Raw genomic sequence first — 15541 nt, 5'->3', positions numbered from 1 at the left:
CAAATAGTGAGGTGGAGGGTATTTCAGTCTTTTCAACTTTTTGTTGATGTTGTTTGGAAATTGTGTGAAAATAAAGGCATTAATTAAAATAAGAAAAACTTTTGTATATACCCGGTTTTCAGTAATTTACTGTACATCAGGTACACTTTTGTCAGATTTAGTGTAACTTTTGTCAAATTTAGTATTACTTTTGTCAAATTTATCAATGAAGCATAAATAACTCATATATATCAGGATAACTTTTATGCATTTTAGTGTAACTTTTGCGTATTTTATTGTCACTTTATAACGGACTGAACATCCGTTTTATTTAAAAGTTTGTGCTAAGGTAAATGATTTGAATTGGACTTCAAGCTCTAAAGTTGGGGGACAGGCCTGGTGGTCCATATTTTGTAGAAGGAAATGACACGTTGTTTTTGGATTTAGCGGCCCATGAGATTTTGGTAAGTTTGGGTAAGGGAGATATGAGGATGAGGAACCTTCAATGATAGGAGTCTAATCCAAACTATTTCTGTGAACAGAAATATCATTGAAAAGTGCATGTTTTCAATTAGAGGTGATCATTGAGCGGATAGGGCTGGATTTGGATCGGGTCGAAGCTAAAAAATATGCCCACTTATTGGGTCAGGTTGGACCAATCATCGGACAGGAACTTTTATGCCCAACATGGTCGGGCCGTGTGGGCTAATTTTTGAACTGGGCCTAAAAAGAATCCACTAAATATTCGTAAAAACGTATTCCTAAATCCGCCCAAAAAAATTAATTTTTCGTGTCAGGCTGGGCCCGAACTGATTTCGGGCTGGAAAGTTTTGCCCAAAACCCGCCCAAAATCAGGTCGAGTCGGGTCAGGCTAACCTTGATCACCTCTATTTTTTATTCATCTGATTTTCAATTATTTAGATCACTCTAAACTTATTTTTGTTGAAAATTGATGTAGAGTAAAGCTTATATTATTGCAATTGATAAAATGGAGTATAAACTATGACCTTGAGTATTTCGCTTCTTTAGTAATTCGTCAAGCTTTAGAAAACAAAATATTAACTTATTTTCCTTAATTTATCTAATGTAAACTTCTTATTTTTCTCAATAAATAAAAATAAGGTGAAGAAAAAAGTATTTTTTTTTTTTTTGGCAAAAGTATTTAATATAGAGATTTCAACCCATCCTTTGATTAAGCCTAGTTGCTCCACAAAGGCCCAAATCCTGCAAAACGTTGTTGCTATTTATCATTCTATGCATCAAACTAAAAATTCGTATTTAGTTGGATGAACTCTCTTACCAACTAATCTTAGCATGTGTAGCTGTTCATATCCTAGACTCCTAGCTAGAGGTGATCAAAGGGTTGCCAAGCCAAGTCAAGAAAACGCATACGCATGCTCGGGGCGGGCCAAGCTTTTGGGCCAAAAGTGCTTGCATAAACCCGTACATACAACACGCCCAAAAATTTTAAAAATCGGGCCAGTCCAAGGCCAACCCGACTTTCCGCCCAAATTCGGGCTGGGCTAATTTTATTTAGCTCTACTCCTAGCTAACAAAACTAGCTATGTCCAGTGTGACAATATTCACTAATTAATTCAACCTTCTTGTTGTCCACATGTGAGTTGTCTTACACTATTGGAGAAAGATGATAGAAATAATACCTTATAAGCATAAAAAGTGTTACTCCTATCACCAATTAGCTTAGTTTTTAAAATGACTAAATTCTCATTTTGTTTATTGGTTGTCAAAATAGAGAGAGAGAGAGAGAGAGAAAAAAAAAAATCACATTATCTACCTTTGTTATGAAACAAGCAAACAAATTGAAATGTTTCAATTTTAATTCTAAAATAACGAAACTTACATTGTTTTTATTGAAATAATTTTAATGATTATTAAACTTACTTTTGCTAATTTAATATCATATTTGTACTTTAAAATTACCGAGTTTTACTGATTAATATCTATTTTATTAAATTTAACTTATTTTTACTAAATTTAACTTGTTATTACTAAATTTAACTTGTTATTACTAAATTTAAATTATTTTTTACTGAACATTAATATGTAAAAGTGAAAAGAATAAGACCTTTTATTGAAAAACTCATATGATTTACTGAAAAAATTGGGGTTTCATTTTAATGACATTATTTACACATATATTCAATACTATTACCACCGTTTATTGACCTTAACACTTATCGCCACACAACTCATAATTAGTATTTTTTTTTCTTTTTAACTTCGATGATATATATAGTGCCTAACAAATGTATCAATCTCATTGGATAATAACTTATCTCAGCTCAATATCTTCGTATCATCTTTGATTTGTTCAACCTACCAAATCCTAAGTAAGAAAGTGAATCATTTATAGTTCAACCGTAAATGAGCAGTTAAGAAACAATTAAGCGGTATAATCATGAAAGCATAGACTTATATTAATAACATGACCACCACTACCACTACTAGTTATATTATCCCTTTCATTACTCTTTTGAAAGGTAACTACTAAGCTAACATACTACTAATTCAAACATTTAATAGTTATGTTTGTCAAAAAGACCATACTATTATATAAACTACCATACAAACTAGTCCTTTTTTCTTTTATTCCCCTTGATAATTTCTACTTATACATTATTATAATGTTTCTTATTTAATAATTTGGCGTTTCTATCATGCGTAGACTCGTCATTTCGTCAAGAGAGTCATCCTTAAATATTTGGGTGGGTATGTTACCACTTAAGTCATAAATAGGACTCGGAATGAGAAATTTTAAACCCCTCATTCTAGAGTCTTAGTAAGGTCAGTTTGTGAGGCATGTCAATGCTGACATTATAAGCGTGTGACTTCGTTCCAACTCGTCAATTCCGATTAGGTGCACATTCGTAAAATTTCGAGGTTGGTATGTATAGCTTTATCGGGATTGAATGTGTATGTATAAGAGCAACTCCAATGGTTGTAGTTAGGGACTTGCTTGTAATTTTAAAAATTCCCTAGCTACTAGCTTGACCATTGGAGTAAAAATATGTAATTAGCTTAGTCAAGCAAATTAGCTTTGCCAAGCTAATTTGCTTGAATAAAACTTGCCAAAAAGAAAATGCTAAAAGTCAATTAGTTTTTAACTTAAAAATAATAAATTGATAATTTAAATAGTAAGCTAATAGCTAGCCATTGGGGATCAAACTAGCTACAAAGATAATTAGCTTGAAAGCTTATGTGGCATGACAAGCTAATTTGACAATTAGCTTGTCATTGGAGTTGCTCTAATGTGCATATATGGGCGTACCAAGTAAAAGGTTCAATATAATGTGCATATATGGGCGTATCAAGTAAAAGGTTCAATATAACCGCACTTATATTATTGAAATAATGCGTATGTGTAAAAAAAATATGGAGAATTAGTTTTGGATACAATATACTACGTAGTAATTTACCCGGACTCTGAGCTGTCTGAGGGAGGAAATACAACTAACATATTTTAGTCATTTTTTTATGAAGCTAGGTTAATGTAGCATAACTAAAAGAAAAAAAAAAGTAATTTACGTAAATTTACCCTAAGAATATGACGACTGTAAATTGAATACCTGAAAGTTGGAGAAAAGATACTCTGTATTAGTTTAAAAGTTTTTATAAAAGAGTGCATTTATATTATACTTTATACAATAATTGGGCACAACTTTAAGGTAGGTTACCTTGTTTACTTTAGGGTTCTCCTATAATATCTAGCATGTATGATGGAAGTAGTTTTAACTTTAACGTTAAAGTTAGGTAACTTGTCAATCATACATAAAAGGTGAAAAAAAAAGAGGATACTTAAATTATTACTACTCCATCCATATGTGAATATGTGATGCACTCCGCACTCATAGGTCAGTAAGGTCACAAAGACTAAGTATGTTAGGAAATAAGGGTGTAATTGTGTTTGATTGATGCGGAATAAATCAATGAAAAATACAAATCAGAAAAGCAATAAAGAAGATAAACAAAAAACACAAGGATTTATGTGATTCAGTCAAAGTAGACCTACATCAACAAATGGGGAATTCGAGAGCTAACTATAATGAAGAAAGAACGAGAGAATAATACAAGAAGTCCTAAATCTAATGGCTCAAAAGGTATGATCTAATTGATCAACTAAAAAGGTCCTTTTTATAACATAAAAAAAATCCTAATAAAAGAACCCTAAATTGTTCTCCAAGTATATTCCAATTGTCATCATAGAAAAGCTAAAATTTTAGGAAATTATCCCTAAAATAATTAAGCTAAAACCGGACCCAAAAAACCGCTCAACTCATCTAGTCACGGACGTGCCCCTTTGGGCACGGACATGCTACGTCGAGCGCTTTGTTAGCATCATTCCAGCTTCGTCAGATCTTCGTAAACCGGTCATAACTTTCTCGTTTCTTATCGGAATTGGGTCTATGACCTACCGTTGGAAAGCTCTTGAAACAAGTTATCGATCACCTCCAGCTTGAATCACCTCAAAATCACTAGTAGTTTGAGAGATTCTGCACTCAAAATCTGCCCTACTAGATTTCGAGTCACAATTAAAGTACTTAGATCAATTGGTATAACCACCGCTTAATTTGAGGTTTAGGACTTTAAAGCAATAAGAGCGCTTGAAAGCATATTGACACTTGTTGAGAGTGTTTCTATCTATCTCATATTCAAATTAACCCTAATTATCAGACTTCGTATAAAACATAGATTCGACCCTTTAATTTAAAACATGAATAATACTCCACAACCGCCCAAATCGATTGGAAATTACCGTGTAATTTCTTGTTTGTAGCCAAGAGCATTTCAGGTAATGCTACTTTTTCTTACAAAGATCACTGATTACTCATTACTACCTTCCAAGTTCCAAAAAAAAAAAAAAAAAAAAAAAAAAAAAAAAAAAAACTTCCGAAAAAATAACTAAATAAACAAGTAAATAAATCCACGGAATAAAAAAACAGTATGAAAATTTGAAAAAAATAAGATTAAAAAAAAAGAGTAACATAAAGTGGGGTGGTGCCATGGTGGGGGCTTTTGGTTGGAGGAGAATCAAAAACAGTTTCATAAAAATGCAATTTTACAAAAGGAAATTCCAAATTGTTAAAGGGAAAAAAAAGGAGGCAAAAAAAGGGTTGAAAATTTGTTTTTATACCCTGAAAATCCGCCAAATTGATATCCTGTCGGTGATCTCTTCAGATAAACATGCACCGTAAAGATTCACAAGGCTTGATATAGTCGATTCGTTTTGTAAGCCTTTAGGTATTTTACATTTTGTACATGATTTAATGATGGAGTTTCACTTTTATTCTTGTTCTCATGAATATTTTCGCAATCTTGCTCGTGATAGAGACTAGTTAAAGGGTATGGATTGAAATGGAAGTAACTTTATGGCCTCGAAGACGACTTAGGGTCTGTTCACATATACTAATCGAACTGAGCTGAACTGAATTGAATTGATTGGAGTTGAATTGAATTGAACTGAACTGAATAGAGTTGAAATGAATATTTTATAAGCAAAGGAAATTAGGAATAAAAAAAAGGGAACCAATAAAAAAGGAATGTTAATGGTGTATACAATAAATACAAATAAAACATGCATCTGATATTCTGATTGAGTATTTAGTGATAGCTAACATCAATAACGCATTGCTTAGATATTTTGTATTTTGCTCCTTTCTATTTCAGTCATCCAATTTCTAACCTTTGTTGATTTATTTTTGTTGTTGTCAGATAATTTACCCTTGTTTAATTGTTTTGTACTCATATTAAACCTTAATCATCATAAACAATCATTCATGTTTAGGTATGCTGAGACAAACCTTAATGGCCACTTTTAGCTAGTACAAGGTTATGAGTCTAAATATAATAATGGTCAGTTTTTTTGCATGTAATAATTTTACGGTGGAATCCTACTATAAACAATAATGCTGGCCTAGATTAAAGATATCAATGGTTTTAATTTGAAACACAAATTGAATGTGATGGAATTAAATTACCTTATATAAAAACTGAATATTGGTTTGAGGTGAAATGGTGTATTACCCCTCAATCTTTACATGAATCGTGTAATAGAAATTATATTTTTATGTACTAGTTTACATTATTTAATGTGATAACTAAATTTAGCGGTAGATAATAATACAAGGACTCAAGGAGTATATTATTTATACCTACCAATCTACCATATCAATAGATGAGGGTCATTTTTTTTCTTTGTTCACTCAATAGATGAGGGTCATGATACATCTATTAGAATGAAGAACATCATTAAATATAAGTTACCAATAATCCTGGAAAACATAAAAGTACCTTACGAAAATAGTACGGAATATATGCATGAAATAAAATGATAATGTACTTACTGCTGTACTGTTACTGAATATAATGCATAATCTATAAATGTATTCATATTTTTTTTTTTTTTTTTTGACTATACTACTTTGTATAAAATGTGTTCATATTATATGTATATGACTATACTACTTTGTACAAGTATATAATTTGCTTTTATATTTAATTATACATCGAATGTGGTTCATGTGAAAATGTACCAGGAATTCCAAAACAAATTAAAATTTTCTCCAACAAACATGTGCATAACGACATTTAATTTAAATTATTCTGGTCATATAATTAAGGTCATATTAAGGATAAGTTAATTAGAAGACTAATTTGTCATTTAATGCTTATTAATCTAGCTGCTAATATTGAATGGATTAGAATCCATAACTTAATTAGCTTCTAGGTGCACCTCTTCCTTTCTCTGATATGGAGAATCCAGATCTTCATCATGCAATTTTAATATTGTTCGCACGCTGGTATATTTGCCTTTTTAATTATTATATTTTTGGAATAATAAATTAAATTTTTTTGAGGTTGCTACTACATCCTTTCAGGTATTGACTAGACCCCCTTTGTTTCCTATTTTGTCTACAATAATTTCAAAATATTAATTTTAGTTTGTCCACTAACTGCCAAATAACATTATTTTAGATATTACACATGCACCATTTTTTTTTTTTTTTTTTTGGCTATTATCAAATAAATCATCTCTATAAAAAATCAAGTCATCAACTACTCTGTTTAGTTTAATTATTGTTAACTCCGAATCATATTACACTATCAACCTGACTATTGTACAAGTACTGTTTTTGGATAATCAATCTAACTCATGAGATACAGTATAAAGACATTCTTAATGTGTATACATATTGTTTATGTATGGATATTGGCCAACAACAAAATAAAAAATAAAATTAAAAAAAAAATTAAAAAAAAGTAGATTTTGCGTAGCAAAAGGTCAGCTTGTTCTAGGATTCTCTTTATCAAGCCAAAGCTTTGATTTTGCATGTCATTATCCTTAACCCCACCACTAATATCCCTCTCTTCAAGGTAGAAAAAAGAGAGGAAAACTCCAAAGAAAAAAAGAGATTAAATATAATAAACATAAAATTAGAAAAGAAAAAAACTTCCCATTGACATTAATAATTAGTGACATCAATTAAAAAAAAAAGCCCTTTTCCCACATAAAAAGGTGAATTTATACCTCCCCATATATACCTACCTAAGTGTGGAGATCTAAGATACAAATTAATAATTAAGGAGCTTATGCTTCATTCTACCATGTAAAACACATGGATTTGTGCTTTCAATCTCCTCCAAACTTCATTGAATGGCTTAAGCCTTCACCAACAACTATCTCATCTTTCTCTTCTTCATCTTCCACAATTCAACAAAAATCTCATAATAATAACAAGCTCATGACTAACCCCATGATGTTGATGATGAAATTGCCTTTGTTCTACAAACAACACCAATTAGGTGAAGAAGATGATGAAGGCGATATTGATCTCGATCGAGGCACGACTTTGCCCCTCTTGAGTAGGCTTAGTGAGGCAAAGGCCATGAAGGAAGAAGAGGGTGGTCATTATTATGATGAGGAGGAGAAGGTTACAGTTGCCTTGCACATTGGGTTGCCTAATAGTAATAATAATAGTAGTAGTATTTTTACTACAAATCATAATAATGATCATGAAGAATTGTCTAATGATGATGATTATGAAGTGGTTGAAGGTAAGAATTTGAAATTAGAGGAAGAACATAAAGAAGATCAAAGTATGATGATGATGATGATTAATGATGATCATAAAGAGAAAATTAGCATAAATAATGATCATGATTATTCATCATCATTTAACACTGAGAGTAGGTTTTGGATCCCTACCCCAGCTCAAATCTTGATCGGACCCATGCAATTTTCTTGCTCCATTTGTAACAAGACTTTCAACCGCTACAATAACATGCAGGTTTGTTTATTAAGTTTTTCAATCATATGTTTTTTTTTTTTTTTATTTTTTTTTTTTAATGATATACTCTGTTTATTTGCAATTTTTAGGGTTACATATAATAATAATAATCATAATCAATGGAGCTAAATTTGAACATTCAATGTTAAGTTTATTATAATCATAAACGCTCATGTATATATACTTTTTTGTGCAATCCTAAATTAATACTCCGTAACAATTTCAAAACAGTATTTGATGTTTATATGCACAACTTTAAGGATTGATTAAGTGTATCGTAACTTTTGTTGAAAAATTTGTTTCCAAAAAAAAAAAACCTTTTTAAAAAAAAAAAAAAAAAAAACAACGGTTAGTTTCTCTATCTTTCCCATAAAAACAATTTATAATCCATATAATCGGTATGAAGGTTGTAAATTTATTAACTGATATGGGTCTTGGTATCGAGCACCATTTAGATGTTAGATAACAATTTAAAATATTCCCTATTGATTATTAATTTGAAAATGCATGTTAATAACACGTGTCGATCGGTACAATTAATGATATTTCTATATAATATTTTACTCTTCTTATCCAACGCCCCAAGGGTTTTTCAAAAAAAAAAAAAAAAAAAAAAAAGCCCCAAGGGTGGTCATGCTTTTGCCAATTGTTATTAGCAATTTTTTGTTTTTTTTTTTAAAAATCTTTGGTCACTGATAACAAGTTGGTATATAAACTTAGTTTTCATTACAGTACTGATTTGAAATACATCAAACCTAAAAATAAAAAAAATTGAAAAAAAAAAGAGCTAAGTGAGATTAATAAATATGCACCCTTTTGTATGTATGTGGTGCAACTTAATTTGTGTAATTTTTGAATTTTAATATGACCAAAAAGAGATGAGACAAAGATTGAAGAAAACATAAGTAGCTTTCCACACATTAGTTAGGTTTTGTATTCTCATCCTGCGTTGAAATTATATTAATCAAATTGCTTTTCTTTTAGATGATATTGGTATTAGGTAAATTATCAAATTAAAGTCTTCTTATTTGGTGCATAATATGATTTTTTTTTTTAATAATTTTTAAAAATAATAAAAATCATTTCTGATAGGTAATCATTCACATAAAAAGATTAGCCAGCCATAAAATAAAGTGATGTATAATTATTACAAGATACTGCACATATCTTCGAAATATGAAAATGATGTAAGCTGAAATTATTAATATCAAGTGACTAACTAGAGGGTAAAGTAAGAATATATCTCTAGGTACTACTTAAATATGTCAACAAGTTCACACTATACTCAACTTTCTAGTATGTATATATAGTTGCTTTCATATAAGTTATTTCAAAGGAATTTACATAGGAATAATTGGTCATTTCTCATTTTCTATAAGCTAGCTTCATGATGAGCTTGCATTATTATTGCATATAGTAATTCTTTTCTTTTTATAAATACCTTGATAGTACACTAGTAGTACAAACAAATCTATTTTCAATTCGATCCGCTATACAAAATGTTACCTATACATAAGACTATAACCAAATCTCACTTCATTACCAAGTAGTACTTGGTCTAATATTAAAATTAACATATATCTACTGCTTGGGTTGATGACATGTGAGAGGTTTCGGTGTGATATATAAGACACGTTTTTACCTAAAAAAAGGAAGTTACTTCATAGCTTCCATTGTTCAAATTTAACATTGTTAACCACTTTATCCTTAAGTGCAACTATACAAGTACTTATGATACAATTATTACATATGACTATACGTCTATATGAGTATATTCATCTTTATATTTCTTTAATTTTTATGTACCTTTAAAAAATAATTATTTTTTAAAAACTTGATTTCATAAATAAGATTTAATCCCTGTAGTAAAGAAATAATTTTTTGTTCATCTCTTTGTGTGGTTGCTATAGATGCATATGTGGGGACATGGTTCGGAGTATAGAAAGGGACCAGAATCACTAAGAGGGACACAACCAGCAGCAATGCTAAGGCTACCATGCTACTGTTGTGCGCAAGGGTGCAAGAACAACATCAACCACCCTAGAGCAAAACCTTTGAAGGATTTTAGGACTCTCCAAACTCACTTCAAGAGAAAACATGGCATCAAAGGTTTCATGTGTAGGAAATGTAGCAAAGCATTCGCGGTTAAAGGTGATTGGAGAACTCATGAGAAGAATTGTGGCAAACTTTGGTATTGTACTTGTGGCTCCGATTTCAAGCACAAGAGATCTCTCAAAGACCATATTAAATCTTTTGGTAAGGGACATTCCCCTCATCCATCCCTTGAAGGGTTCGAGGAAGAGAAAGAATGCATCACTACTGGCTCCTCTGAAGACGAGGAGCTAGCTAGTTACTAGTGTGCGCATATATACTAACCAAAAATTAATGTTTCATCGAGAAGGCTTCATTTTTTTTTAGGCTTAATTATGATGTCGGGTTTTTAAGCTTATCAAAGCTTGTGCTCTACAACAAAAAATTTCTCAAGAATGAGGAGAGGTTTGTTTTGGAGCACATGCTAGATGGATAAGCAAGATAGTAGTATACTTGTACTACATATTTTTTACTTGCATTGTTAGAAGTTTATTAATGGTTTTCATAGCTTGTTGCTTAGAATAAAGTTAGGGATCAATACAAAGTGATGAAGCTGAAGAATTTTCTCCTAACTTAGGATCAAAGATGAGTGAAATTAGGTCATGATGCCTATTTGCTAAAAATTTCCTCCAATAGAGAAAATTTATCAGCTTCATCATTACTTTGTATTAATCCTAGATAGCGCCAAAAAAAATTGATGTAACATTATGGTTTGTATCTTGTATCTTTCAATGAGAATTTTTTAGTTTCTTGAAAGCTATTATCTATCATTGTTCATGTTCAATATGCATGGAATTTTTAATTGTAATTTCTACATACTCCATATAGCTGTTCATTCAAAATATTGAATACTCACTATTGTTAACTGAAACCCTAGCTTTTGTATCTTACACTAAAATCCGTGATTGGTTAGATTTATCCATATATTCTTGATTAGCGTGCATTAGTTTAATCATTTCACCCTAATCATTAGTGATAAGTGCATCCTAATCTTGATATATTAAAATAAACTTTTGGATGACAAAATTGAAGACCAATTCTATGTATGACCTCATCACCCGTTTTCCATCAAATCTTTCTTAGTTTATGACAAATGTTACTTATGAAGTACTGTTTTTAATCAATTTGAGCAAATTATCTAATCTAGAGTTTCTTTAGCTTGTAAATGTACGTGTATCAACTTTTTGATTATTAAAATTAAGATACAGTCATTAATTAAAAGTTATACGGAATTACAAAGGTTGCATCTTTATCAAATATATAAAAGTAAACAACTCAAGACCAAACATAACTTCCCCTTAAAAGGAGACTTAATTACAAAATCAATCAAACTCAACAATCCTCGGTTTTTTTGACAAAAACAATCCTCAGAGTTATTGAAACATATATATCGACAATTTTTTGGGAAAAAATCATAAGGGTGTTTTTTTACAAAAAATGTTTATACAATTAACATTGTTTAATTACATATTACCTCTGTTTGTTATTATTTGCAATAAAAGAACTTTTTATGTTTATACAACTTTTGTTTAATTGCTTTGTTTAGATACAATTAACAATTATTGTTTAATTGATTATAGAATTTGAAAAACATTATTATGGATGCATATGTCGATTATTAATTCTACTACTGTCTACTACTATTATATTTAGATTTGATGATTTTTTATAATTTTCAACTTCTCGATCGTGATTTAGCACCAAAAAAGTGTATATGCCACAAACCCTTCCCATTTGGCCTTTGAAATAATAATTACCAACTTTAAAAAAATTTGCCATCAAAAATTGAAATCTATAATTTTTTTTTTTTTTAAAAAAAATTCCAAATAATACTCGGTAAAATTTATGAGAATTTTGATTATTCTTGGAGGATGAGTGTTTAAATTTCAACTGTCCAACTAATAAAACTTCCAACTTATAACATTCAAAATTTGGAATTTGAGGGTTTAAGTTTCAACTGTCCAAGATTGAAGGAAATAAAATCATGTAATGATTACTAAATACTGTACTAATGCTCCCAAAGTCCCAATTCAAAACCCTTTTCCAGAAGATTTATAAAGGGGTAAGTCAAATTTGCAAAGATATAAACCCTAAGCGTGTTTTAATTAATTTATTTTCAAGAAAAAATTATCACATTGTTGATGTCTCACCAATTGCATTAAAATATACGGCAAGAAAAAAAAATCGGAAAAGTTTGCACTGAGCCACTAAAATGTTGAATCTAGTACGTCAATTTAGTTTCATTTGGTTGACTTGAAAATCAAGTCAATTGTTAAAAGTAAGAAAATACTTCGTATGTGACGAACATGCTGATTTTCATCATGATAGAATTAGTCCTTTGGATGAATAGGTATATAATATGTAAGGATCTATTTTAGCAAAATTGAGTGTCAATCTCACGATATAATGTAGAATATCTAGTGTGAACGAATGAGCTAAGATACATGGCCACAATCGATTGACCAACATTTTTGGTTTGAGATGGACCAAGAATAGTATGGATGTATGTGGTCTAATTTGGTACGGTAGGAGAATACTCAAACCAAACCGTGATAACATACGTACAAAATTGTAGGTTTTCATTCTAACCAAAACTAAATTGCATTCTAGAACAAAGCATACAAATCAATAGGCCAGGATATATAGTAGGCGTGTTTGTGATCTGATATGGTTCGTACAATATGAGAATACGTACTCAAATCAAAGGGTAATTACACAATTGGTATATTAAATAATTCTGATCCGAACCAAATTGCATTCTAGATTAAAGCACACAAACCAAACCTATAATATTTTGACAACATATAAAATGTGTATACACTATAGGATTTCCATTTAATTGTCAAAACCTCGTTGATTTATCATTAGCATTTGTAATCAGTCTACACTACTTCATTAACATGTTAATAATGATGTCATTAACATTATTTATAATTAAAAATTCTACATCTAATTATCCTTTAATATAATTACCCCTCCAACACAAACACAAACAAAAAGTCCATCCGACGCACAATCCCACTTTTAGGTGATAAAGAAAGAATGAAATAGTGTTTTACTAAAGGCAATCTAACATCTTGGTACAAAAGAAAGGTACCCGAGGAGTAGTTGAAAAAAGTCCAAATTGGAGGCTCCAACAACTCTTAATTCAGAGTAATCGGACCCTAAATATAGCAATAGCTTGAGAGAATGATTGTCTAATACATACATATATACGGACCTTTTTCACTTTATTCTTTACATGCTTTTTGCGCAAACCCTCTCATTTCTACATACTCGTCACATAAGAGTGTTTGTTTTGTATTGTGAGAGAATTAGTAGAGGAATGATTGAAATTTCTAATCCCTAATTGTTAATTTGGAAAATTCATGGACCGCTATCCGGAAGTAAAAATTATTTCCACTACCACGGGTTAAGTTGTCGTTTACATTTAATTGTATATTGTAAGAAAAAAATTTACTATGAATATATAAATTGTGTTAAGATTTCTGAATATTAGAATGAAAGCGACATAAAGTGGGTGGAGATACTTGAAATTTTTAGCTTCTAAATACGTAGGGCTGCTAGGGAAGTATGAAAATTGAAGGATATTAATCAACTAAAATATCATTAAACTTTCATTCGTATATATGTACTAGCACCTTAGTAAAGAACAGCTTTGGTACTTAAACACTTCATTTTTAAATCATCAATGTTAAACCATTTGTAAGGTATTAATGTTTAACAAAAAAAAAAAAAAAAATCATCAATGTTAAACCATTTGTAAGGTATTAAGTGATCTCGTGTTGTGTATTTTCTATACCTTAAACCTTAAAGTTCTCCTTGCTTCACAAAAACACGCAATTATTTATTAGTCTTATGCTTCAACTAGGTTTATACAACAGATAGCAAATCGATCAGTTAAATTACAGTATATACATGTTACTTTTGCATTGATGCTTATCATTCTATCTCGAGTTTTTCTACTTACTAATTTCCTACAAATCCGTATATTGATTATATATAGTTTGTATCATATCGGAGATTACTAGCGTTACTTAACTTTGCAGCCTGTTGTCATTGCTATTTGCTACTATGAGCAATAAGGAGTCGGAAAATGTATTATGAAAGCAAGACTTCAAAGTTCAAATTAACGTGTATTTGGTGTATGAGTTAGGGCTCAACATCATCAAACGAGCTAAGAAAGAAAAATAGAGGAAAGTAAGGTTAAAAAAAATTAGTGAGAATTTGAAAGAAAGAGTCAAATAGGCGGGATCCGCCACTAAATATTGTCGGAATTGATAGAGGAAAATAAAACTAAAAAATAGGTTGGAGTGAGAAATACACGAAGTAAGACATTAGATTAAGTTTATACTGTATTAAGGGTTAGAAATTTTATAGAATTTTGTCAAAATTAAAATAATGTACAGTTTTTTTTTTTTTTTGAAAAAAAAAAAACAAAAAGGTAAAAGAGAGCAACTTTTTTTTTTTTTTTAAACAATAACATACTAGTATATTTTTTTTTCTTTCTTTTGTTGGAAATTAGCCAACTACCTCGATTAAAGGATAAAAGGTCTAATCTTAACCAACAATTTAGGAAATTAATGTGGCAAATCTAATATTCTTATTATTTGTGTATCATTTTCTATGACACATTCTTACTTCATGCTCCAAGTCCAAGATAAGTCTAGTTTCTAAACTTGTTATTCTTGCTAATATCATGCGTCATAAAAGTCGTACAAATTTGTAGTTAGTGTTGGAATATTAGGTCTCTTTATGACAACTAACTAAGATTTTGAACATCAAATGTTTTTAGTTAGAATTGTTCAAATATGCAGGCTGGAATAACAAGTGTTCCAGTGAAAACTATTCGGGTTTAATTGACAACTTACTTTTAAATTAACAGCACTAAACTTTACACAAGATACTACCTCTAACTTAACTCAATATTCACGTATACTATTATGAATATTAAAGTAGTTTGCTCTTTTTTTTTAAAAATTAATAAAATTTAGCAAGAGTATAAACATAAAACATAGTAACATACCCGGGTGATGAAAAGATGGAAAAAGGCAACTATTATAGAAATAGTTTGGTGAAATTATTGTGAGTCTAGAGGCTCTGTTTGTTTTGGTGAAAAACATTAAAACATTATCCTGGAAAATGATTTTCATTCCTTCATTCAT

The 15541-nt window shown here is 30.2% G+C and overlaps 1 protein-coding gene across 1 annotated transcript; it reads left to right on the top strand.

Moving 5' to 3' along the window:
* Positions 1–7564: 7564 nt before the first annotated feature.
* Positions 7565–10928, top strand: LOC145617690 (uncharacterized). Its single transcript, XM_081672428.1, has 2 exons — positions 7565–8285; positions 10196–10928. The coding sequence occupies exons 1-2, from the start codon at positions 7614–7616 to the stop codon at positions 10640–10642; spliced, it is 1119 nt and encodes a 372-aa protein (XP_081528554.1). The 5' UTR covers positions 7565–7613; the 3' UTR covers positions 10643–10928.
* Positions 10929–15541: the final 4613 nt, after the last annotated feature.

Source organism: Chenopodium album, chromosome 26 (genome assembly GCF_948465745.1).
Source record: "Chenopodium album chromosome 26, dcCheAlbu1.1, whole genome shotgun sequence".
In the NCBI taxonomy this organism is placed as follows: domain Eukaryota; kingdom Viridiplantae; phylum Streptophyta; class Magnoliopsida; order Caryophyllales; family Amaranthaceae; genus Chenopodium; species Chenopodium album.
The sequence above is the reverse complement of the archived record's forward strand: the minus strand, read 5'-3'. Positions and strand labels throughout refer to the sequence as shown.

Bases quoted from the DNA above. Each gene is read 5' to 3' on its own strand.
- LOC145617690 (XM_081672428.1), top strand. From the start codon at position 7,614: ATGGATTTGTGCTTTCAATCTCCTCCAAACTTCATTGAATGGCTTAAG. The intron at 8,286-10,195 runs GTTTGTTTATTA...TGGTTGCTATAG, and splicing joins ACCGCTACAATAACATGCAG to ATGCATATGTGGGGACATGG.